Source organism: Lutjanus erythropterus, chromosome 18, assembly GCF_056507025.1.
Source record: "Lutjanus erythropterus isolate fLutEry1 chromosome 18, fLutEry1.hap2, whole genome shotgun sequence".
NCBI lineage: Eukaryota > Metazoa > Chordata > Actinopteri > Lutjaniformes > Lutjanidae > Lutjanus > Lutjanus erythropterus.
The window spans coordinates 9,466,375-9,492,807 of record NC_139334.1 but is presented as its reverse complement, the minus strand read 5'-3'; the positions used below and the strand labels follow the sequence as shown (position 1 = coordinate 9,492,807).

The window sequence follows — 26,433 nt, the reverse complement described above, 5'->3', positions numbered from 1 at the left end:
AGGAGTTAAGGAGTTGAGGAGGCAGAGCGGCTCTCAGCGGCAGGCTGCAGCACTGTGTGGTGCCTGAGGTGTGGTGACATGATGTGAGCTGACAGGTGGCACCATGGGTAACAGGGCTAAAACTCCCATTATGCAGCCTGCTGAGGCCCCGTCCTACCTCTCCGACCAACCAGGAGTGCACATCCTCTCAGCCACACTGCCTCTTCTTACCACACTGCTGGACGGTCACAGCTATGATATAGCTCAGAGGTTTGGGATGAGTCAAATTAACTTAGAACTGAAGCCAAAGGCTGCTTGCACACAGGGGGTATCTTATTTTGAAAAGATCTGGATTAGCCGTGGAGACAGATGTTGCATCTTGTTGATTTTGGGACTTAAATGACTCACTGTCTCAGAGGTTTAGGATCTGAAATAACTTGCCCTTGTGTGACTTGTGTCATGATGCTGATGTGAACACGTTGAGGGACACTTTTAAAAGTTGAAATGCATTTTTTGTGGTTTTACACCGATAAATATACCACTACTTTAAAAAGTTATGAATTTTTGATAACATTTTATTTGAAGGGGGGGTGCATAAGGCTGTCATTACACTGTCATAACCATTTCATGACACTGGTCAAGAATATAATCTTTATGAGTGTTTATGAAAGTTGTCATTAAATGCCATTCTGTCAATTATGTCATTTTCTTGTTGGGGATGACTTTCCTATAACAAGTTAACATTTATTAGGCCAATAATGTCTTTGTTACGGCAGCTTGTCATTATCAAACTTAAGGAAAACTGTTTAACTTTATGTTTTAACATTAAATTAAATGATCATATGTGTTTGGTTTGACACTGGCCGTTGTGAGACCATTATAAGTGTGTCATGATTTCCTTGACAGTTGACAGGTAGCGTATTATGTTAATGATAGTATAATGATAGTTACCAATCTGGTAACACTATTATTAAATAGTGTTACCAGATTGTTTTGCATTATATTACCATGTAGAGCAAGCAAGACTACAAGTCTTACTTTGCAAGTCAACTTAATTCTTAAGAGTTTTAAATATCTATTTTTAGTTGAAACCTACTCGTTTTTTTAAATGCCACATTATTTACTTGAAGAATGATCTGCTTTGTTTTTCCCCAAATGCGCTGGTATCAAATGGGTATAATTCGTCATTTGCCGTTCTTGAGTCCAACTGGTCATTTGTGCAAAGTTTAAAGACATTCCCTCAAGGTGTTCTTGAGATAATGGGTTCATAAGAAGGGGACGACCCAAAAACATAATGCCTGTAGCCATGGCCGTCGCCAGCGTGGAGGCATAAAAGAAAAAGGGTTTTCAAGGATTTTTAAAAATTGTGACTCACAGAGGTCAGTGTATTTAGAATATCAAATATAAGTCCATAGATTCCAATGAATTACATAAAAATTAATACTTCTTGCATTGATTTCTTTATTTTTTCCCATCAAAAGAAATGCACAGATCAGCAAAGCTACTACATACAAATGGCCATACAATAGCAATTTAATTTTTGTTCTTGTTTGAAGTTGTTCGGTAAATTCTGATGTGTCGTTTTTACACTTTATACCTTGAACATTTGCAGTTATGCTGCATTCAGCAAAAAAATCAGTCAAATCAAACCAATGCTGTTCCTCCAGGTTCAAATGAAAAAGTTCAGCCACAATCTACATACTGTATCTGGACAGCTACTCCAGGAAAAATACTGTACTTACATACAATAAAGAAAAAACAAAAGTTTTGCATAGCTTCATTGTAATGTAGATACAGTACTGTAAGGCACTTCATGAAAAAATTTAGGCATTTTTTTATCCTATATAATAAACCTTTTTGCCACTTCATTCTAAAACTTCATCTCAATATGCAAGGTTACAACATCTGAAAGAAAAACTTTTCTTGTATCACATTTTTGCGCACTATGTAAATCTACCGTCCTTCCCCACTTTTCTTTTGGCATTAAGTCTCAAGTTCAACATTCTCAAAATATTGAAGTTGGGTTCTTGTGCATAATATGACTGACACATTGTCCCATAACCCCACACAACCCAGTGTTTCTCAAAAAGACAAAAAAAAATTGTGCAATGATTTGGGGTTATGTGGAGTAAAAGGCAACACGCTGTCAAGAACGAGTCCCAAAACTAAAGAAAACAAAATCTCCGGGCAAGTTACAGGTCATTTCTTGTTTCTTCACAGACTGGCACTGTACCGGCGGTGACAGGGGTACATCTGACATGGAGAGGAGACGTTTCTCTCTCTCCCTTTTTTTTTTTTAAGATAAAAAAAGTCGTTTTCTCTCCTCAGGCCAGTCTGAAACATTGGTGGGATGACTGTGTGTTGTTGTAGTCCAGTAGCTGTATGTAGGACTACATGTTCCAGCAGCCCACTTCATACGGACAGAGGTAAAGAGGACACGCTCTAACCAAGCTGGTCTTCATACTGTTTGCGGAAGCAGTCTCCAGCTGGGAAGAAATCCCAGCAGCGCTCCTGGTACATCTTCCACACATATGACTCCTGCAGTCAGACACAGAAACGGACACTGAGTTTTGCTCAAAATTATATTAATTAATATATATAATTAATATCTACAATATAATATATATTAATTTGCATCTTGGACATTAACCAGTATATACATGGATACTAATATAAGCTAAGACTAAGGCTGTACAACTAATGATTTTTACATCAAAATTGTGATTTTAAAAAGTGCAATTTTTGTGTCAAGCTGGACAAAGTGAAAGTTGATGACAACTGACTTTGCTGTCAAACTGCCATTATAGTTGTCATAGTAAAATTAGTTATTATCAGTCATTTTAGCCGTCGTTAGAGAAAAATGTATGTCACATCTATGTCAGATTTACTCAGCTGCAGTCTAATAACTAAAAGTAAGTGGCTGATGACTGGTTATTATGCTCAGTCTGTCTCTGTCTGTACAATTTGGAAAAAGTCACTTTTTAGAAGAAGAAACATCACTCTTTTGAGCATTTTATTACTGCCATCATCTTTTAAACATCTGCTGCTGCAAAGCATTTTTTAAATCACTGCGCTTCAACAAATCAACCTGGAGTTAATGATGAAAACATATGACAGATGGACTGACAACAAAGTCCAGGCCTTATTGAGCACTTACTGTAAGCAGAGAATGAACTTAAGTGAAACCAATGCATACTGATGTTGCAGTGTCGCACAAATAGTGATGTCTGTCCATTGCTTACTTTGTATAAACGCTGTTGTCTAGGCATAGTCCCAAAATCTTTTCATATGTCAGTGGACTAATTTGCCTAATCTTCATGGGCTGAAGGAACCTTTTAATGCCTTGAAAAGTAGTTCCTGGACCAAAAGTTGTGGGTATTTTGGTCAGAAATGTGGCTTTTTGTAATGATAAATAGATCACAAATGCAGCTCTGTAGTTTAATAAAGAGAAAACAATCATAATTTAAATTCAATAGCAATATTGGTCAGAAAAATTACAATTAGATATTTCTCTTAAATCATTCAGCTTCATCACAAACAGTATCTCAGACAGTGACAGGATCATAATGTGTCTTTGTTTTTGATTGGCTGAAGATCCTCAGAGAAACGTCATTGGTATAGAGTTATGCCGTACCTGGCCTGTGTGCTCTGTCTCGTCCTTGTTGATAAGGTACATCAGGAAAAACCTTTAGAAAAAGGCCAATGAGACGAAACAAAAATGTCAGACCAGAAAACTTTCGCATTCATTTACCCGAGCATCAGATGGCAGTTAAAACACAAAACAAAGAGTAGAAAAAAGGCAGGAAATGTCACATTCTGTGTTACGAGGGAGACAATTTCTGACGCAGGTGTCAGACAAAGTAACACCACCCTGTCAGCATCACAAATCACCTGTTGTTTCACAAATCAAGTGTAAATGGCAGCGGGCCGCTGTATCTCTGAGGGCATCACAGCTTGCCAAATCATGATGAATACTGTATGAGAGCACGCCATCACAAACCTATTTTCCAATAAAGTTCATGGCATTAAATAGTAATGAAGCAACATAATGAGGTCGCTCTCATATCCTCCGGCCAGCTGACTGTGCGTGCAAATGGACTGTGACTTTCTATTGTCACGGGCATTATACAGAAACACTGGATAAGCAGGGAGTGCTGGGGAAACACAGAGACAGATGGAAAGAATACCTGAAGGGATCTACCGTTCTGGATCATTGCAGCTATTAGTGCCTTTGGCCCTGAGGCTGCGCTAATGTGATAAAACCATCAATCTCGTGGTTAAATTACAGAGAAGAGGCAAAAGATGTTGGTGAAAGATGTCGATAATGATTAATATATATGTAGCAAAAGCTAATTTAAAGGGATATCTGAAGCGGAGTTGTATTAGGCTAACTGCCTCATCGTCAGTGTATTACCTACAGGAGATGGTGGTTGACATGCCCACAGTTTGGAAAAATAAAAAGGATTTCAACCACTTAAAGAAAGGTACACCTAAAAAAATTAATGTAGTTAAAGTGTACTCAATATTTAGAATATTTTCACCGCTTTACTTTGCCGTCAGACAGCCTTTTCTGATGAGAAACTGCTATTACATTAGCTAAATATTACTATTTCTCATTCAACCAGAAAACATTTTACCTCATTTTACCTCACAGATCATGGGAGTTACTGGTTTACCGTTGCCCTGATCTCTTAGTTAGTTTGTGTTATTGTGTAACTTTGAATCCAAATTACCTGTTTAAAATACCAAAGTCACACAATAACACAAACTAACAGATCAATGCACCAGTAGACCAGCAACTCTTGTGCTCTGCAACGTAAAATTACTGATTTTTCCAATGGAGTCTGGCTGGTTTGAACAGAGCTATGTTTGGCTTATATATAATGTAATTTTATTTAGGTTGTCCTTTTTTAAGGGGCTTAAAGTATGTTTTCCTGCTGACCCTGTCCAGAGCAGTACATCTACTGTAGCTACAATAGAGACGATGGATAAGAACCTCACACAGCTCCATTATCCCTTTAAAGGCTATATAAAATGCTGGAAGGTGAGATACTTACAGGTAGTTGGCCAAATTGTGCTCTTGTAAGGTGTGAGTCTCAAAGCCGTGAGGTGTTGTGTCAAAGTAGTCATTACCGATCCCACAAATGAAACATTTGGTCTGAGGACAGAAAAACAAATTTAATAATAATTGGGAGCACATGCTCTCTTTGGTATAGTAATCAAGATGACATTTACATTACCTTTAAAGGAGCATTCCACAGATTTTACACATAAATATCAATTTACATATCATGGTTAGTACTGCTCAGCCTCTGAACAGTTGTGTAACATCTTCTGAGCTTCCTTTCTTTCTGGAAGTGAGTGTGACAGCAGTACATTTACGACTTTACTGGGGTGTTTTTTCCCAAGATCTTCATGATTTTTTCGGCCCCCTCCTGGGGCCTCAGGGAGAATTTGTCAAGGGTTTCAGGAACATTATACTCAAATCACATAATAAACTAAATATTTATTTTCCCATCATTAAAATCTCATAAATACCAAAAAATGGCCAAAAGTGAGCTGTGACCCTCATCTGGTCTGAATGACTGCTGCTTGAAGGAATCTGAAGAGCGTCAACATAGTCAAAAAACACAGAAGTGGGTCACATGTCTCAACTCAAGATGTCCTGAAAAGAAAGGGATCGCCTTTTCTAACAGACATGTTAAAGTTAAGAGACTTCTTTCTAAATTATATCAGACCATGTATGATATTATGGCCATTTAAGAAGAAAGGGTGCATCCAGACAATTAAGTCCTCTTTTTTTCTTTGTTATAGATCAATATATAAACATGTAATTAAACAATTGGTTTAACTAAATTTTGCAGTAGCTTGCTAATAGTTCAACAACAATCATATTTACATAGTGATTCTAGTAGCTAAATGACTTTTTACTTAACTATTGAACTTTTTATTTCACCACTGCTTCTCTACTGAAATCGTATATAAAACCAAAGCTGACATTCCCTGCACTTTCCCATAAATAGTGGGGTATTTCATTTTTTTGGTTTATGGACCTGTGAACAGGTGGGCACTTTTACCAACATTTCGGTCTACACGACCTTCATCAGGTATACTGGCAGCATATGAACATTTCGTATTAATACTTAATACTTCCTCAAGTATTAAGTTATTAGTATCTTGCAAAGCTCTGCTTTTAAAGTAGCTTCTCCATCACTGTATATATACTGTATTCAGAGCACCTCATATAATATATGATAGTGATATGATTGTATTTCTAGCTAGTAATCTTATACATTAAGGTAAGAGATAAAGATGTAGCTTTTACCATCGTACATTAAATAAGGCCTCTAAGCCGTATTATGTTCCTTGTGAGGACAAAACCTCCCAACTTCAATCCATCCCTGCTTCTCTGACCTCCTTTAGTTCTCCATAGGTGAGAATTAAATTTACTCTCACCTCCATGTCCTCTTTGACTTGTTCCTGCTGGTCTCTCAGCTCTCCAAAGGCATCGATGATCAAACCTGAGACCACAAAGATATTGTTGAGTATATCACATATACTGTATCTGAGTAATCAATACAACCACAATCTTACACCCCTCACTTCACTTACTAAAAATACAGCATGGAGTATAATGTGAATATACTACAGTGATGAGAAGGATTTCAAAGTTTGTTAGGAGTATCAGTGTCTTTGCTTTCATGGTGATGTACTCAGATGACTTTAAACTTCTTTAGACACCACATTAATTAAAATACTTATACAGTAACTTTTACTGAAATAATCTTAGATGGAGATAAATGATCCTACCCTGGATGATGGCCAGGAGGATGACAATGACGAAGAAGAAGAAGGTGATGTCAAAAAGGATACGGTAGAGCTCATAGGGGTCACCAGCTGGGTCCTCGATCTCGTCCCCAATTCCCCCTCCTGCTCTCACCCCGACGTACATGTGGAACAGGTAACACTGTGCAAACAGAGGGAGGGTGACCGCAGACATCTGTAAGCCAGAGTACTGGTGTCTTGGTGGCTACAATTAAAAACAACGTGATTGATACTTACAGTCATCATGTCATCACACTTCATATCTGGCTCGTCCTCGTCTTCACTCTTGTTGTAGAACTTCCTGAAGAAGTTGAAGGCCACCACAGTGTAGAGATAGACCACGACTGCCAGCAGACCCACTGTCAGCACCAGCTTCAGAGGAACACAGGCAGTAAAATGTCATAATTACAAACTTCCTGTCTGTTTATAGATGTGAGGTGGAAACACGTTTGAGGCAGTGGAGTTAAAACCCCCAGCTCCCAACTGTTTTCTATAAAAAGCAGTTAAACCCTCATGAGGAGCATGATGGGATTGCCAGCAGTGAGAGAAGAGCAGGCAGCACAAAGGGAAAAGGATAAGAGAGTTCAGCGTAGTAACCAACCGACCAATACTAACGTAAAACGTATTCAGCCACAGTCCGATGCAGATCCTGAACTGATTTGCTTGTGAACCTAAACAGCAACAACAATAGAAGAAGGAATGAATTGCATTGACTATATTGAGCGGATTGACAGCATGATTGATCTGCCCACAGGCAGCTGCGTGTGGGCGGCTGTATTTCCACCCTCTGAGAATGAGGTGACATTAAATTGTGATTAGTGCCTCTGGTCAGTTGACATGAGAATCCCTGCAAGACCTGACAGTCAGAATCGGGACTGAAATGAAGGCAATTGAGCCATTTCAACTCAAATGTCAAAGGAGACTGAGTGCATCCAAATTCTGATTTCTGTATGCTCACTCCCTTCACTTGCATCTCCTCTTCATTTTGCCTTGAAGACATACTAAGTAGGATTTTCCTAAAAGAAAAAAGCAATTAATAGACTCATAGAAAAATAATCTCTCCCAATCATCCCACTAGAAGTGTGTGGTGGTGTCTGTATCTGTAGAGATCCTGCCCTCTGCATACATTTCCTTATTTTCTCATTACTTTTCTGCTCTCTGACCCTTCAGAGTGTCAGCCTTTGATCGGTAGTGTATAGCCCACAGCCAGTTACAGCACATAGGGTGTTAGGTCAGGACACTATAAAAATGCAGTGACCGGGTAAGGGCTGCAGGTCTGTGTGTCTATTTGACTGATGGTGGAGCTGAACTATACACACACACACACACACTCCCAAGCAGAGGAGACTGAGGACGCAGCAAACATGATGAAGCATTCGTTTCATATTCATTCACCTCACTGTAGGGTTGTGCGGAGGTGTGGGTGTATTTATTTGTGCTTAACATAACCACGAAGAAACTATCAGACAATAACATTTTCTTCCTCTGATTCACAGCTTTCTTCTTGTTATTATTCTTAATTATTCAGTCTAACTCACTCTGCTGGTCTATCTCTCTCGCTCACCAAGCTGGGGACAAGTGGCAAACTTTGACTAGTGTGTTTACAAACAGCAACTGACAAATCCTGCGTAGTATACCTTTATTCTCTCAATTATCTAATGAGAGAGCGGTGTGGATGTAAAGATAAAAAAAACTGACACAACACATTACACAGTATTAAATAGGTCACACATTCTTGCTCAACCAAACATTATTTTAACATCCATTATCTATCGCAACATGTTGTACAGAAGGTGACACAAGAGAGCCATGTGCAGAAAATGAAAAGAAACAGATAATTCTCACATGAGATGAAATCAGAGTTAAAAGGCAAGTAAGGTCAGTCAGGAGAACAGACACACAAATCAAATAAGCTGCCCATGTTGCTTTGTGTTTGGCAAATAGCGTACAATTTGCTGATATCTTAGCCAAAAACAACAGCACACCAAAGTTTTGCTGCCCAATTTTTGCTTTAAAGTCTTTGTACCTGATTGTCAAAAAAAGCCTCAACCTCATCCAACACCATAGAAAAATTCATGCTGTGATTTAATCAAAAACTGCAGTATGAATTGCATTTTTTGGTGAGCAGATGGTGAGCATTTCTGTTCTGGAAATTGCTGAGAAATCCCCTAACTGTCAGTATTCCTAGAAAAGTCATACATCCTCTGAATCCCCCAGGACTCTGGTCAAGTAAGGGACCCAAGTATGCTGGAATATTCACATAGACCATTTTTAGAGTAGGTGAAAATAACACATTTACATTGCAACCAAATGACTGTATGTTTTTTTGCCCAAAACTGCATGGCATTAGCATGAACCAATTTTGACTCAAATATCTTGAGGTTCAAGGTCAAAAGGGACCCTTTGAAAATAGGTTTTCACTAAGACACTTCTGCCCGCTGAGGACACAGCCAACCTAGTGGAGTTTTTAAGCAGATTTATACATGTGAAAAAATACACAAAAATCTGAAGCTCAGAGTTCTGTTCAAAGTTTTTGGTTCCTTTGATCTTATTAAATAGTAGATCACAGATAATGGACCATGATTATCTTTTGTGTTGCCATCTAAAGCAAATGAGACATAATTGGTAGTTTCTTCAGTATTTGGCAGAGCTCACAACAGCTGGAAACTTGTGTTACCCAAGATGCCATCAGTGGGGCAGCAGCATGGAAACTGTGATAAAACTGGCTTGTGGTTGCACATCAGGGAATAAACAGGCAGTGGTTAGAACCCATCCCCAACCATTAACTCTGCAGCGACCCCTGCTGCTTGGAAGAAGACCTGCATCCTCCTCATCCTCACCTGTTTGCCGTTATGTGTGACAGAAGACAGGATGGTGCGGAGCGTTTTGAAGCCCATGGCGATGTCCAGCAGGTGAGCAGCAAAGAAGAAGTTGTTGTAGTGGCCCAGGATGGACATGGTGGTGTACCACACCAGATACAGGAAGGACTGGGACAGAAGCAACATGAGAATCAGAATCCAGCTATCCAGTAAAAATGTCATCATTCAACCTGTTCATCCATCAAATCCTTCAATCAGCTGTCATAAAACCACAAGACAGAGCAATTAATCACCAAAAACTCACATTGTCTGTAAACACCACTCCCATTTTCCAGACGTGGTACTTTGTATCGATTGAGCTCAACCTGGAGGAAAAGACAGGATGATATGAGGGGCTCATATTTTTTATTTGACCTCTATTTCTTCAAGGGGTTCTGGCCTGTCTGCTTTTTATCCGTTTGATCTCTCACCATGACACTAGTGAAGCCTCCTTGGCGACAGTTTCCTCCGTAGGGTTGAAATCCAGGGCACTCTTATCCAGGCCCAGCAGCTCTGCTATCCTCTCTGCTCCATACAAGTCTCCGTACTTTTTAATCACCTGTAAACAGCAGAAAAACAGAAACAGAGGATGACAATGTAGCTGACATTTAATAAATATCACCAGATTGTGTGCATAACAGATTACACAAAAATGACAAAAGCCACTTACTTTGCGTTTGACGAATTTATCCCAGTAGTTGTTGGGGAAGGAGCTGGTAAAAACAGCAAAAAAAACCCCAACAGTATAAAACCTTTATTTATAAAAGATTAGGACTCAGAGTTTAATAACTGTATTCTAGCTGACTCACGGAGTATTGATGACCAGTCTGTCCCACTGCCCTTTGATGTCATCGTCCGACGGCTGCTCTGTGATGTAAAGGCCGGCAAATTCCAACTTCCTCGCTATCTCCTTCTCACGCTTGAACACGACCAGGGGCACCTTGGGACACAAAGGGAATTACGGTGAAATAGGGCTATTAACGGGTCAGTTTGGATTATTTGAAGTGGGGTTGTATGAGGTGCTTACACAGAGTCAGTGTATTACATACACACATGCAGAAGATCCAGCATGGATGCTAAGCAATTAATCGTTGTGGACAGGATCAGCGGCAAAACAGATTCTAGCCACCTGAAAAATGCCCACCTAAAAAAATCATCATCAGTTTAAGTGTACCCGATATTTAGAATATTTTCACTATTTCACTGTCATTTATGAAATATTGCTCTCTCCAAGCCAACCAGACTCCTTTGGAAATATCTGTAATTTTACCTTGCAGAATATGGGAGTTGCTGGCGAACAGCTGCTTCGACTGGCCAGTTTGTTTGTGTTATTATGTGACTTAGGTGAATCCAGACTAAACCTGCAAACACAGAAGTTACACAGTAACACAAACTAACAGATTGAGGCAGGGGTAGACCAGCAACTCCTGTGTTCTACCAAGTTAAAACGACTAATTTTGTCAATGGAGTCTGGTTGGTTTGGAGAGAGCAACATTTGACTTACATAAGGGTAGTGGCAGCATTTCCTGGCAGAAAATGCTGGCTGATGGTAAAACTGTAAAAATATTCAAAATACAGCCTTCACTTAAACTGGTATAGATATTTTTATATGGCTAAAATACATTTTCCTGCTGATCCCTTCCACAGCAGTAGAATGCTTAACTTCCATGCTGGTGCTCCTGCTGTTTGTCCAGACTGAAGGCATGTCACCTGCCATCTACTGTGGCTCACTGACTATGTAAGTACTTCATATGATTCCACTTCAAATAATTCAAACTATCCCTTTAAACAAGGTACAAACGTAAAAAAAAATGTATATATGTCAAAAATTTATTGATCCTATTTTTGCTCATGCTCAGAAATTATAAAGCAGTATATGCAAAGACAAAAATAACAGATCTAAAGCATGAAACAAAACAAAACTTAAGTCTTTTTTCTTGTCAGCTGGTGTCACTGCACCTTCAGGTAGTAGTATCCCACGACACAGAGGAAAGATATGATAGTGTGCAGTATAGCCAGACAGCGAAGTGTTGGGGCCATGTAGCCTGTGCTCTCTTGCAGGACGAAGTACTCAAGCGCTCCCTCATCTTCTTCCTCCTCCCCTGCCCTACCTCGACCGTTCCAGGGGTCTTCGTCATCTGAGTAATCACCGGTCACCTGAAAGACAATGAGACATTTGATGGCATTTACCAGAAACCACCACAACAACGATGTTCAGTCCTTATATTGTGTGGTACTTTCATTTCAAGCTTACTTTGTAGAAGAGCAGAATGAAGTTGATAGCAAAAGCAACAAAAAGTGCCAGGAAGCGGAGATTGTAGAAGTTTCTGGCCAGGTAATTCTGTGAAAACAATAATTTCTGTATAAGTTGTACATATGCATCAAGCTGATTTGTCCTAATGTAGATAAGCTCATAGTTTTAATCCAAGAAATATCTGACCAGCATCTTTGTCTGGTAGATTTCCAAGCCATCAAAGAAGCTGGCCATGAAGGCCTCTGGTGGGTCTTTCTTCTGTCCAAGCCTCTTCTTTGGCGCTTTCTTTTCCTCCATCAAAGACTCTGGAGGGGCTTCATCTTTGGCCTTATCATGGTCCTTCTTCTCACCATCTTCTGAACTGCAACGATAATTTTTTCATTAGTGACAGACAGATACATGCTGTCTACTCTACTCAATCAAACAAGTTGTTAGTGTTGGAGTTGGTGTAAAGAGAATTTACTTTCTTGACTTTTTATGAGTTTATTTTGTTTATTTATTGAACTAAAAAGCTAAGACAGCTTGTGGAACGTAGCCAGCTTGCCGCTTGCACACATCTTCCTGCTGAAACTGGTAGACCTCAGTTATACTAACGGACTATCATCTCTTGAGGCATGAAGTGGTTTTGTGAGACAGAATGGCTTATCTTCGTAGCATGCTAACATCTGTAAATATATCTGCAACACAATACATAGATGTCTTAGACAACGAAAGAATATCAAAACTGTTATTTCTTCACATTGTGTTGATAATTTTAGTTATTTTGGAGTGTTTTAAACAAAAATTCTTACATGCTACACCTTTAAAGCCACTTTTCAAAAAACATGAAATTGTTTGACCATCAAGCTGATATTCTCAATATGACAGAAAATGTTTAAAGATGCTAAAATCATCTAAAAATATAGCAAAAATAGAAATATAAATAAATAGCAATTCCTCTGAGGACAAAAGATGAACACTTACTCTCCTTTCTCTGAATCTGACTTGTAGTCTCCATTTGAAGCCCTCTTCTTTGCAGCCATCTGTAACAAACACATTGTTTTGACCATCAGTCACTTTAACAGTTTGTTGTTCAAGCAGTATGATAACAAATGTGTTTCTGTCAATACTAATGCTGCAGTGTCTCTGGAATTCAATTGGATTTAATACAATTACTGACCTGAGCCTTCTTTTGCTTGACAGCACTGGCGATGGACGGAGCATCTCCCACCACCACCTCCGACACATCCCCCAAACCTGGCTCAGTCCCGTGCTTCCCCTCTTTCTTGGGCTGTATGTTCAGCAGCTCAGCCATCAGGTCTGCCTCCCCTACATCGCCCTGAGCCATCTGACCCATCTCCGCCAACGCTGACGCTTCGCTCGCCTCCATCTTCTCCATCTCTAAGACGTCTCCATGGATCCCGAACTGCGTGGGGTCTGGCATGTTTCCCAAAATATCCGTCACCTTCATGTTCTTGGCCCCTTCAACGAGGCCGCCCCCAAACATGGTGGTCCACAGGATATGGAAGAAACCCCACACAAGGCTGTAGACGAAGTGGAAGAGGCCTGTGATGATCATCCAGAAGAAGGAGAAGAAGCCTCGCACCATTTCCCTAATGCTCATCTTCCTGAACTTCCTGTACTGCCGCCGCATGCTCTTGAGCGTGAGCAGCTGCCGGAAGTGGCAGAGGCTTTTTCTCATGGAGATGCAGGCGACCGTAAAGGCAGAGGAAGACTCCAACATCACGCTCTCCTCCTCTTCCTCTTCCTGGGTTTCTGCCACACTCTGGTTGTCGTCCTCGTCTTCCTCTGGGCGCTCCACCGGGTCCGGCTCTGAAATCTGAGAGGCTAGCTGCATCTCAAAGATGGTGTCCTCACAGAAGTTGACAAACAGTTCCATCTTCTCACTCTCGCCACCTTCGTTGACAACATCGAATATAAACTGCCGCTTTGATTCTTTCACCTGAGGCTTTTCCCACTGGGTCCGACTCGACTCACTGATCTCAAAGTAGACTCTCTCGATGCGCTTGGCGCCACCCATGATCTCAATACGACCTAAATAGGGCTCGAAATAGCTGAGGACGCTCTCAGCCAGGTCAAGGAACGTCGAGAGGCGAGTGTCATGAGGCATGTGCTCAGAAAGATTGGTCAGCAGCACGGCTACGTTAAAGCCGATGTCCTTGGCAGGTTCATGAAACCTCTCCACAAACTGCTCGTAGTTGAACATGTCGTTCTCGTCTGCCTCGGCACATGAGAGAAGAAACTCGATCTCAGACTGGGAGTACTGTTTCTGGTTCTCCATGGACTTCTGGAAGTCTTTCTTTGAGATGACCCCTTTGCTCTCGGGGTCGTACTCCTTAAAGGTGTCTGAGGTAGTCAGGTCTTTCAGCTTGAGGAACATGTCGAAGAATTTTAGGATCATCTCCACGTTGCTGGAAGATTCCACCAAGGTGTCCACCATCTGTTTGCCAATAGTACCATTGACAACATTACCTGTGAGGTAGTGGAGTCCAAAGCAAAGTTAATCAGTACACATTATTATTTTGTGTTTTTCCAAAGATTATCAATGATTTTTTACTAGTAATAAACAGACACTAACTCATTCAGTGATCATTAGGCATTGATTTTAACTCTAATTAACATAAAATGGGAAAACAATAACACTTATTCTGGCCTGGAACAGAAATTTCAAAGGAAGACATGCTAGCTGTAGCATTGTTGTCGAAGGGGTCGGTATTTGTCCTTTAAATAAAATGTTTTTTCACACCTAGTTTTAGACTTTCATTTAGTTTCAGTTAACAATAATACTGGTACACACAAGGACAAGCAAAACTCCATGCAGATTAATCCAATCGGCTTTGGGAAATATTTGATTATGTTCCCTCCAAACAAATCTGTTTAATGAACATTGTAAAAGAGATAATATCCTTGCAAGGTACTGTAATGCTGCTCGTGCAACTCATATGTTGTCAGTGAGTTATCAGATAGGAAACCTTCAACACTACTACCAGGTAGTAAAAAAAACAATAACCAGGAAACGGCTAAAGAAAGAGTCTCCTATAATAGTTGAGGAAAAATTGACTGTTTCTCTGCGACCTGCAACTAAATTGTAAAAAATACTGGGAAAACAAAGAGTTGAATCCAAAGTGATTTCTTAACTCATTTTCATTATTATTATCATCATTATACTTTCATATACTTTTTATAATATTCATATATTTTGTTATTGTATTCTGTACTGTTCCTCTGTACCAACAGAATGGACGTTAAGTTATGAATGAGGAGATCCTATCCTTGAAAATACCCTGGCTTTGTATGAATCAAAGTTATGGATCATAAATAAATGACCAAGAGATCTTGATACTACAACGCAACCCAGTTCAGTTTCACCTCATTTTTATTTTACATGATGTTAGGTATTTAACATTTACCTATGACAACCCTGTCTGTTGTTCCCTGGTGTGCCTGTTCTGTTTTTATCAAAAAACAGTTAAAATAAAGTTAAAGTAAAGAAGCAAACCTTCGAGAAGAGACAGCATCATGACGATCATGTCCTTCTGCAGGTCCAGCAGCTCCTTCAATAATTCAATCTGACTGGAGTCCTGTTGGCAGAAGACAAAAAAGCAAACCTTGTGACTCAGACTACAGTATATCACACAGACTACTGATGGCCTCCCTGTAAGAATGCAGCCTCCTGTCTAATATCCCGGAGAGATCAAGGTTGCCTCAGATTGTGGGGACCCACAATAGCCTTGCTGGGCCCCAGAAGGCCCTTCTGGGTAACATCCATCCATCAGCACCAGGGTTAATGTTATTTTACTGTCTCGGAGCAGATGGCTAGGTCAGCCTGACTCATTTAGGGTCTCTATGGAAACTGTATTCAGCATGCCATAAATCTGTGGGGCACTTTGATGCGCTAAAATCAAACCCGTCCACCTGTGCTCTCTTTCATCCTGGCTGCCTCTGTCAGACCAAGCCTATTCCTGCTGACCAGAAAATAAGGTTAGGAGGTTGGATTTCATCCCAATCCTAGGTTACTGGGCATAGAGGAAATATCATAGATGGAATCATACATCATACAGCTGAGTGGAGTGACATATGTAATTGTACTGCAGTAGCCTGAGGTAATCCATGAGCCTGGAGAGACCTCTAGTGGCTACAGATATTATAAAGGAGCCTCTGGCTCATGGATGAAGTATTAAGACTTTTCTTTTTATTTTAAGTACATTAAATGTAGCACTGATAATACTCAAAAGTACTTGATTACAAGTACATTTTTTTTAACTGACACTTACATTAGTTTTGTCAGGAAATATATACTTAGGTATTAAAGTTAAAGAATACTCATCATATAAGACAGCCTCTTTCAGTGTTAATTATATAACATGTTTTATGATTATTATCACTGGCATATTAATGTATTATCAGAAATTTAATCTTGGGGATGTCTGGAAGCCAAATACTTTAGATGCAAAACATAATACCCTGATATTAAATTTCATCTTATGCATTAAAGGAAACCCCGATTTGATTCCAACAGGCTTCCTCCACCTTCATACCTCCCTCTCTGCTCCTGTAATCCCTTTCTGTATCTACAGTATACTGTACAACTGTCAAATGAAGGCAAAAACTTAAAAGAAATTTAATCTTTTAAATTAAAATTGAGCTAGAGGAGCTAATTTTGACCACTTTGTATACTGATGGGCAATCTATAATACTGTACCATACTGCATGATATGATCATATGGAAAAATGTAAAAGCAGGTATACTTTAGCTGTCAAATACTTGAAATGAATTAAAAGGGACAATATACCCTCAGTAACGTAGTGGAGTAGTAGAAGTAGAAGTATAAATTAACACATAATGCAAATACTTAAGCACATCTTAAGTCAGCACTGGTGTTGAGAAGTAGTGAACTCCTTAGGATGGCTTTGCTGTAGTTCAACTTCTCCCAGTGTTAAGTTTTGTCATCTTGCAAAGCAACTTCCACAACACTGGTCAAAATTATACTTCAGTGCAGTACAAATACATATGACAAAAGTACACACCTGGGATAACTTCATCTGCATGTTGGCAAAAACGTGCAAGAAGCCCACCACTGCGTCCCACAGCCTGCTGTGAGCCAGGCTCTGCTGGTTTCCAATACATGGACCCTGGAGATAATCACAAAGCACTAAAATCAGTCTTTTTAAGCTCAGGATGTGAATTAGAACTTGTTGTGCAGTCTGTTGTAATACAATACCTGTATATACTCAGTTAAAGAATTGAAGACCTGTTTGGCCACTGCCAGTGCTCTGGAGAAGTTCCTCTGACCTGCCTCATCTATAACATCCTTACCAGAGTAGTACCAGTAGAAGTCACTGATGGATTCCTAAAGGAAGAATGATTTAGCACATAAAAGAAGGTAAACATAAGCAGATGAGATTAGCAACCAGGTGTCAGCAGCCAACAATAATATTTGCACCCAGGGTAGAATAGCCAACATTTCTATTTACAGTCACATGGCAGAAACAAACCATCATAATTTCCTAAACCTAACCAAGACAGTTTGGTGCCTAAACCATAAACAAGTAGTTTTAGTGCCCAAACGTAACCAAGAAGTTTTGGGTCCTACACGTAATCAAGAATGTTTGGTGCCGAACCTAATGATGTAGCTTTGTTGCCTAAACCTAATGAAGTACTTTTTGGTGCCTAAATCTAACTAAGTAGTTATGGTGCCTAAATCTATGCAAGTACTTTTGGTTTCATCCACCACAGCCTTCCTACTCCTTACATGGAATTTGTCACTCTTTGTAACTTAACTAGGGAGTAAATAGACGATTAGCTGCTGACTATTCTTACCTGAGTGGAAATAGACACTGTGTAGTATCATACCTGAAGTCTTAGTAGGTAGTCTACAGTACTAATGATGATGTTGACTGTTGTTGTATTTCCTGTCTGAGTCCTCAGGAAGTTCTGAAAATCTAAAACAAAATAAGGTAATTTTCAACAATAATTGCCTGTAGAGGAGTACATTCACACCACCCAGCCTACTCCAAAATTGTGCTGTTTAGAGACATGCATCTTCTTTACATCTTGTTTATGCAAATTTGTCCACCTACCATTGTTGTGGCCCTCACAGAGAAGCTGCAGAAACCTAAAGAGATCCTTAGTGAACTCATCATTCTGCAGTACCTTGGAACCTGAGGACAGGAAATGAGATTAACTGCCCCTTTCAGTGATAAGAAGGTCAAAGACCCATCATTTTAATGTCAGTACAGGCATCAGGGCTTGCATAGCTTTCACTTCCTCATAAAGCTGCTGTCTATTTGTCAAACGGCATTAAATTATGTGCACTATATGTGTGGTTCAGAACACACGGGCAGACAAGGTATAGTGCATCATTTCACAAATTAAAATAAGGTTTATAATAGGAATAAAACGGAGCTTTATTGCAAAAGCTTTGTTGTTTCTGACAATCAAAGCTTTGGGAGATTTATTTCTTATTATACGCTGGTTAGTATCGTGGAAATTAATAAATAAAACAAACAAACAAAAAAAAAGGTCCCACATAAATGACAAGCACTGACTTCTTATAAAAGAGGAAGTATAAGAAAAGTGGAGAGATTTGAGTCAGTTTGGGGCACCCGACCCTGGACTGAACAATCTATCCAGATGTCAGAGGGGCATGCATGCGTTCCTTCAGTCCGAGGTACAAAAGAAGGTGGTTGTATTGCATTCAGGGCAAGGGAGGAGGAGGAGGAATGGGAGAGAAAAAGATTGGACAGGGGATGAGGATAGGGAGGAAGGAATTGAACGAAGAGCAATCAAGATGTCAGCATTGCATAGAATGAGTAGAATCTAAACCATGTATTTACCCCGCTCACTCACGTTGACTGCGACCGATGAGATAAAAAACATGATCAGAGGAAAACAAACAAACAAACAAAACAAAAAGCAGACATAAGCAAAGGAGAAGACATTGAGATTCAATCAGAAGAAGTAGGAACAGGAGAGAATGATAGCGCTATAGATATATATTTACATACTGACATTGATTTGCAACATTGACATGCGACTACAATTAAACAAAGTCTTAGAGGACAGTCTGCGCACTAGGCAGGTGTTTAGACTACAGGTTAGACAGAGTACCAGACTAGACAGTTACCATCACTTATGCCTGAGCTTATGGGGTGAAAATGAGCTGAAATATGCATGAGGAAAATATATTTATATACTGTATGCTACCCATCAGATCAAATAAAGACCTCTGATTATTAATGTGGATGCAGTTGTGACTGTGAGTGCTTTTAAGTGGCAGACACGGCCGAGACAGGACTTAGGCATACAGTAGCACAGGTTTACCTGCATGATGATGACATACAACATGACACACAAGAAACACACATGACATGGAAATGAGCTTGTACAACAACAAACTAAAGAAGATGTTAATGCTGCATCATTTGTCGAGCAGCAGAATACAAACCTGACTAAAGAACAATGAAAGAAACGCCATGAGACACATCATGTCACAAAAAGATTTCAACATCGATATCACACATAGCTTACACTGTGGTTTGGGACACATGTGTAACACTGAGTGGCTGAAAACTGAAGAAGCAGGTCTGTCTCCTGCACAGAGGAGGCTATGAATTCCATAATCTCAGTTTTATTGCCTTTGTTTCCAAAAATACTTTCAGATCTGCAGAAGATCAGCATTTAGCAACAACAGATTGTAGCACATAAAATGCTGAACATTTCGTATCGAAGTTCTGCCCATACTGCATTTATTTTTCTATAATGATGCAAAGCACAAAATCAGTATCACTTTAAGCTCAAAAATATACCATGTATTGCTCTTTGCATCAGCGTTATTAAAAGTCTCCTGGTAGAGGGCAAATCAATCACTTGGATTGTTGATCTGTTTACCATGTTTATCATCCTCACTTACTTGATCCTTCTTCAGTTACCATCCCCAGACCTTCAGCTTTATTTTGCCTTTCAAAAGCATTCAAGTCCAGGACACTATAGGAGAGAAAAGACAAAGTCAGATCTGTTTCTTAGAAATATGTTTATAAATCAATAACTTTCTATGTCCTATATTTTAAAGGGAACTGTTATTACAATTTAGTATTTGGATTCTCATTAAATCAGGAAACTCACATGACACAGTTCCTAATATATTTATCAACAAATGGTCTATAATATCCTGAGTCAAGAAAGAGACAGTGCAGTGACAGAGTCTTGATTCATATTTGAACAGCAGTGTGATAAATGATTATAGCTTCATTACCTGCAAGACATCATCAGTCCAGACAAACTTTTGAAAAAGCCAACATCTCTTTTCTCCTTCAGGTAGTCCAGCATTTTCTGCATCAAAATAAAAGCACTGTTAATAGAGGGCTGATGCTGTATATTGTACAAATTCTGCATGCGGATTGATAAGTACCTGCTGGACCAGTATGTTTCCCCCATTGAGGATGGAGATGCCCAGTTTGAGGGTGAAAGTCACTATAGCACCAAGTCGACCTGATGACCACAAGTTATATATTATACAGACAATACAGGTGAGGTGGCAGCTGTAAGAAGGCAGACAGGTGAATATGTGTATTTCTACCTTTGCTGGCACTGATCATCTGAAGCACCATCTCTGCAGCTCCTCGATCATGTAGTCTGGCTTGCTGATACAGCATCTTTTGCTTCTCCATTTCCTTTTCCTGTATGAAATGATGATACAGTAAGCACTAGGAATGCCACGAGAACTGATGCTTTGGTACCAAGTTGACACTAAAATTCTGAAAATGTGACGGTACTCGCTTTCCTACAGTACCAAAGGTACTGGGGATGCAATTCTTCCGAAACAGGGGCAGCATATACGCCTAAAAGTATTCTGGACTGCCATCAAATGCCAAAGTAAGAAGAGGAATGCCTCTCAGCACGGAAGCATAACAACATGTTGAATATGGTGAACTGGGATAGACTCCAGCCTCCTGCGACCCTTCCAGAATAAGCGGTTATGTTCATGTTAATGCTGCAATTGTCACCATTAGTTTTGTTTGAGACAGCTGGTGTTACTGTGTAGCCAACTGTAATATAACCATAGCTCGTAGTAGCAGGCTACTGTCCAGACTCCTTACCTGGTAGTCTCTGTCATCTGTTATTAAAATGTGTCATTTGTGACAAAATGTGACATCCTTAGCAAGCGCCGCTTTCGAGTATGGATCAAAAACAATGTGAAATGCACAACAGTAGTCCTGAGAAATCAAGAGCACCTCAAAAGTTTTCTCTTTTCCTTCCTCATCTTCCTCTTCTTCTCCTTCAGCACAACTCTGAAAGAGAAAGCAGAATGTCAGACCTGCAAGATGTTGCTGAATGGCACATTTCAGTAAAAGCAATTTAGAGAATGACGTACCTTTGCCATCATATCTGCATATGCAATGTACAAGGGGTCCTCATCCAAAGAACTAACAAAAAAGGAAGAAAAATATCTGGTGGTTAAAGCACAGAGGCTCATTGTGGTGCTCAAAGAACCAAAAATACAACTGAACACAGGTCATTGTAGGAACTATTTTCTTTCTCAGTAGAAATTTGAGAGAATGCAGATGTCTCCACAGCCAATATCTTCAAAACACTGCAACTCACACCAAAACAATCTAGATGGATAAACAGCACTACAGGTAACATATTTTTGATGTTGGGGAGAACTGTCCTTAATAATAATAAGCAAGTTTCAGCAGTTATATTTACTGCCACTGCAATGTATGTACAGTAATCGGTAAGACTACAGGGAAATAATAAAAACCTGCATGTTTTTCCCTCCTTGTATAAAATATGTGGTGATAATTTTGCTTAATGCGGCTCTTTATTAGCTAAGAGGCAGGCCAGAACTATTATGTAGCACAGATGGAGCACAGTGTTTTGGTGCCAGGTGGCCAGGTGTGTGTGTGACACTGTGTGTGTGTATTTACCTGCACTCAGTCAGAGCGTTGTGGCTGAAATGCAGAATGAGCTGGTGAAGAGGGTCTGGCTGCTTTCTCTCCTCCTCCTCCTCCTCCTCTTCCACTTTGGACTGCGTTTTCTGGACAAACCCATACAAGTTAAACCATGGAATTCGGACGTGTGGGCTCAAGATCAACTAGACATCTGAACTGTAACACTCTGTATGCACAGTATTTACAGCTACTAAACACCACTTACCTTAATAGAATCAGCTAGTATCAGAATAAATACAGTGATGGGATAGCATGCAGGCCATAAACCACAAGCACGAGCAGAGACTGTAAACTCCAATTCAACCACTTAAAAGTTAAAAAACTTTTAATGTGAGCAGTAAATCATTTTGAACTGGTTCAACCTAAAAATGTAAAATCAATTAATTTAATAGTGTCCGTCATATATGTTTTCTTCAAACTATAAAAATACACACTTGTCTCTAAAAAAAACAACCTTGCTTTGACTCATTTTTACTTATTAATTTGCACAAGAAAATAATAAGTTGGTAAAATGCTACTAAACTTTTTTTGTGTTCAGCACAGCAGCTCTTGTAATAACATACTTTTGCTACACAAATTATTTAATTACCCAAGAAATTGACTACATATTATATGAACATAAAACATTTAGTACATATTTTTATCATAATTTTTAATTAATTCTGCACAAAATCGCTAAATGCAAAATGTATCTGTTGTCAAGTGGTGTAATTAGGATGTCTTGACTTTAGACATTTAAGTAAAATGAACTCAAAAATCAAAACTTGTTGACTCCAAAGTGAAGCTTTCCAAGCACCTTACAGCTGTGGTGAATGACAAATGAATATCAAAATGATGAGGCCCCATTTCATTTCTTCATCACATTAAATCAGATGTTACTTTGCATGCAAGTCTCACGTGGAGTCATCTTTATTTTGTGTGAAAGGCAAAAACAATTAGGCTCTGTCTGACAGAGAGCAATTTATTTTGAAAGTAACGCATTTACAATTTCAGGCAGTTTCAAGCACTTTCTCCAAAATCCAAGCCCTTTCAAACCTTGAAAATGCTACATTAAAACTCATTTTCAAGGACTTCCAGCACATGCAAGGACACTGGATTGAAGTTTTCATGTCATTTTGACAGTCCTGATCATTTGGATCATGAATGATTTGGGGTTTACAGTGTGGAGACAATGACCGGCACTTACACACATATGCAGCCAATGGTGTTCAGCATTGTTAAAAGGTGGTGATTGGAGTTAAGCATGAAACTCCATGAGCCCCGTGCACACTTTCTCGTAGACTTCCTGTGATAAACCACTCATGATATAACTGACACATTGGAACTATTTTTCTGTGGGGTTTACTAAAAGTCTGTGTGCTCAGCTGGCTGAATCATAAAGTTCTTCATCTGTCACACCCTTAACTTCTTCTGTGGTGCCCTGTGGCTTCAATTTCAAATAATGGGGAAAAGATATGACTATTAAAAGGGCCAGAGGAAGATTAGATTCTCAAAAGTTGTATTAATTCAAATTTTTATCCTCATTTCATTATTGGAAAAGAGTAAAAAAAAAAAAAAACACACCCATTGGCGGAGTAGGTTATGTCGAGTTCTAGTTTGCCTTCATGATAGTCTCCAGATAAGAAAACTGAATTTATTAAACTCTATTTCATGAATCCTTCAAGCACTTTTAATCAAGTGATGCATATTATGCTGTAGGTTATCACAGACTACTTTTGTGAAGTTGTAAAGAAAGCAGTTACGTGCTGTATTTCTTCTGCTTTCTCTACAACACAATGCATGATTGGGATGTTTCATGATTATTAAAATTTAAGAAAGACACCACAACTTTCAGAAATTTCATTGGTAAGTTGAAGCATCATGACAGGATGCCCTCTTACCGGATGTTTGATGGGACACAGTGGGCAAAATACATCAGCTGGCTCTGACATCAGTGGTGATGTCATGCTTGCCAAAGTTGAAAAACATTGTGAGGACGACTCAGTGGCACGTGATGAGACTGGGACGTTTCCAAGCACTTTGACCAATGACACAAGTAAAGGACGGTGGTGCTGTAGAGCCGATGCTCAGCTCCCTACAGCACGAGCACCAACAAGAGGGCACTGATGGACGACACAAGTACTTACTGCAAGATCCTGCACTAGTTTCTCCTCAAAAGAGTATTCCTCTGTTTCTATCCATATTCTCTGATAGGCCAGGAGGAAGAGGTTAATAGAGCGATGCCTAAGGAAGGGTGAGAGGAGATTAGCCTGGGTTAAATAGGAGCAAAGCAAAGGAGGGGAGAGGTCCTTTTCGGAGAGGTTAATACTGGTTAGTTCAGGGCACTGGTGCATCCAACTGGTCACCTGGGAGAAAACTTCCATGTTGCTTGTAAATACATGGTTGTGATGTACAAGCTCTCTGCCAGACCGTCAATCTAGTTTTTAAATCTGGTCCCAAACTCAACAGCTGTAAGAATTTTCCAGAATTCCAAACTAAATTAATGAGTTTGACAGTTAAGGAGACTTATTCGTCTTCTTGCCAAGGTAGGTTGAAAGATTTATACAATGATTTATACAACTCTCATATCATTATGCTATATCTAAACCTACAGCCAGTATACAACTAGTTTAGAGACTGGAGGCATATGAAAACAGCTGGCCTCGTTTTGTCCAGAAGTAACATCTCGTGAGCGTCACTTGAGCATCTCGCTAACATGACAACTGTATTGATGCCACACAGCATTTATCTATACTGGTTCCATCTTGTCTGCACTTTTAAAAGTGTCAGCAGAGCTGCAAAACTTTATTTTCAGTGTGCTGTTGTCCTTTCATGTGTGTGAGTATATCTATTTTTCCATCAACATGATGTATATGATGGTTGCATAAGCGTGTGTGTGCGCATGTATAGTCAGTGTGGTAGGGAAAAGAGACAAAGTGCTAGTGGCTGCACTTAGAGCAGAGGCACTAATGTACAGTAAAGGTTACAGATTTGCCCATGAATAAACACTGCAGAAGAAGTTAAACAATATTTCATGTCTCACTTCCCAGTTGCTGGGTAAAGTTAACAGAGAGTATGCAGGATTACAAACCGGAGCAGAGTGAACTGCTCTCTGTGCATACTCTGCTCTGTCTAGCTTGCAAATGTAAATAAATATATATACATTCAGTACCTTTTTTGGGGCATCAACCTCGTGTTTACACATGTATTTACAAAAAAATAAACTTGAAGCCTGAATAAATATGCAGCTGAGATGCGAGACACAGAGACCTTGTGCAGGCAGCTGCACGGACTGAAATGAGAATGTCTCTATCGCCTGAGATATGCAAGTGAAATTTGTGCCCGACTCACTGATGGTCAAGACGGTGTAAATTTGTCCTTAGTACAGATTAAACAAAACTTAGGTGCTGCTGGGTGGTTTTTTACCCTTCTGACAGAGCCTTTATGCTAAATTAAGCTAATTGCCTGTTGTCTCTGGGTTCATATTGGCATACAGACATGAGAGGGGTGTCTTCTCCTCTAACTCTTGGCAAGAAAGCAATTTAGAATAGTTGGCCTATACATTTAAAGCATTATAAACATGTTAAATTTGTAAATTCAGCTTGCTGTATTACTGTACAGAGATGGACCAGTGGAAAAACCAGTAGGAATATCTGAATGGAAGTTAACTCTGCAGCATCAACCGTGTCTGGAGATTGAGGGGTAGTTTAGAGAGGTATGCAAAGGACATACAGTAGCAACATTTGGACAGCACTACGTTACCGTCAGCATGGAGAGCAGACTGTCATAGTCTGTGTTCTCATGCATTATCTCCAGCCAAATATGTCGGTAGGCATTCAGGAAGTAATTATTATTTATGTGCCTGAGGGGATGAGGTACAATAGAGTGTGACATTGAGGAGACAAGAAAGGCTGAGTACAGAGACAAAAGAGAAAAAGATGACAACTGAATGTGTGAAACTCAGGCAGAGTCGACATTATCCAGAGCCTTCACATCCACCCCTCAAACACAAATCTATTACTCCAAACAAAAACAATCAATTCAGCTGCATCGTAAATACGGTCTAATAATTATTAACTATGCTGTGTCATATTTCACTGTCAACAACTCTGAATAAATGAGTCATGCTGTCAGCAAGGGGGGCGGCATCATCTGAGCACATATTGAAGATGGCCTCCCCCAGGTTGGGCCTCATAATTGTTTTCCTCCCAACTGTAGCTCTCTGCCTGACTTCCTGTGATTGAGTTACAGAGCAGCAGGGCATGAAATTGCTAGTGTCCCTTTTTTTCTGCTCCTTGATAACAGCTGCGGGCCAGACATTTGTCCTACAAATGCAGGGAGAGAGGCTGTGCATTAATACAGGGTCAGAACCCAGGACAGAAATGAGAGTTGTGAGAAGAAGAAGAAAGTGCGGTTGTATTTGGCCAGTAAACACATGATGTTACAACACTTGCATAGTTTCAGTTTCCCCATCTGCTAGTAGTACCACAGGGAGTCTCTCCGCTACTGTTGAATGTAGGGTGTCATCTTAGATTCATGATTATACAGCAGTTTAACATGTGTTTAGGCTAAAAACAGTGAAGT

At 39.7% G+C, this 26,433-nt stretch overlaps 1 protein-coding gene across 8 annotated transcripts in view; it reads right to left on the bottom strand.

The window, feature by feature from the left end:
• Nucleotides 1-1,420: 1,420 nt before the first annotated feature.
• Nucleotides 1,421-26,433, bottom strand: part of LOC146310615 (ryanodine receptor 3) — a 148,688-nt gene continuing 123,675 nt past the window's right edge. For 2 of the 8 annotated variants that reach the window (XM_084741868.1, XM_084741870.1), the window contains 30 exons: nucleotides 25,612-25,711; nucleotides 21,847-21,956; nucleotides 21,291-21,342; nucleotides 21,151-21,207; nucleotides 20,496-20,595; nucleotides 20,328-20,407; nucleotides 20,172-20,248; nucleotides 19,830-19,903; nucleotides 18,754-18,771; nucleotides 17,998-18,078; nucleotides 17,771-17,859; nucleotides 17,139-17,267; nucleotides 16,945-17,049; nucleotides 15,416-15,497; nucleotides 13,076-14,388; nucleotides 12,880-12,938; nucleotides 12,103-12,277; nucleotides 11,917-12,003; nucleotides 11,622-11,819; nucleotides 10,472-10,602; nucleotides 10,333-10,375; nucleotides 10,094-10,221; nucleotides 9,928-9,988; nucleotides 9,645-9,791; nucleotides 7,042-7,176; nucleotides 6,790-6,946; nucleotides 6,436-6,500; nucleotides 5,037-5,137; nucleotides 3,614-3,665; nucleotides 1,421-2,517 (listed from right to left, as the gene is read on the bottom strand). In XM_084741868.1, the coding sequence (XP_084597994.1) occupies nucleotides 2,422-2,517; nucleotides 3,614-3,665; nucleotides 5,037-5,137; nucleotides 6,436-6,500; nucleotides 6,790-6,946; nucleotides 7,042-7,176; nucleotides 9,645-9,791; nucleotides 9,928-9,988; nucleotides 10,094-10,221; nucleotides 10,333-10,375; nucleotides 10,472-10,602; nucleotides 11,622-11,819; nucleotides 11,917-12,003; nucleotides 12,103-12,277; nucleotides 12,880-12,938; nucleotides 13,076-14,388; nucleotides 15,416-15,497; nucleotides 16,945-17,049; nucleotides 17,139-17,267; nucleotides 17,771-17,859; nucleotides 17,998-18,078; nucleotides 18,754-18,771; nucleotides 19,830-19,903; nucleotides 20,172-20,248; nucleotides 20,328-20,407; nucleotides 20,496-20,595; nucleotides 21,151-21,207; nucleotides 21,291-21,342; nucleotides 21,847-21,956; nucleotides 25,612-25,711 (4,102 nt within the window). In that variant the 3' untranslated portion in view covers nucleotides 1,421-2,421. Of the gene's footprint in view, nucleotides 2,518-3,613; nucleotides 3,666-5,036; nucleotides 5,138-6,435; nucleotides 6,501-6,789; nucleotides 6,947-7,041; nucleotides 7,177-9,644; nucleotides 9,792-9,927; nucleotides 9,989-10,093; nucleotides 10,222-10,332; nucleotides 10,376-10,471; nucleotides 10,603-11,621; nucleotides 11,820-11,916; nucleotides 12,004-12,102; nucleotides 12,278-12,879; nucleotides 12,939-13,075; nucleotides 14,389-15,415; nucleotides 15,498-16,944; nucleotides 17,050-17,138; nucleotides 17,268-17,770; nucleotides 17,860-17,997; nucleotides 18,079-18,753; nucleotides 18,772-19,829; nucleotides 19,904-20,171; nucleotides 20,249-20,327; nucleotides 20,408-20,495; nucleotides 20,596-21,150; nucleotides 21,208-21,290; nucleotides 21,343-21,846; nucleotides 21,957-23,996; nucleotides 24,094-25,611; nucleotides 25,712-26,433 lie in introns of all 8 variants that reach the window. The other 6 variants (XM_084741869.1, XM_084741871.1, XM_084741872.1 and 3 more) reach the window with 3 other exon arrangements.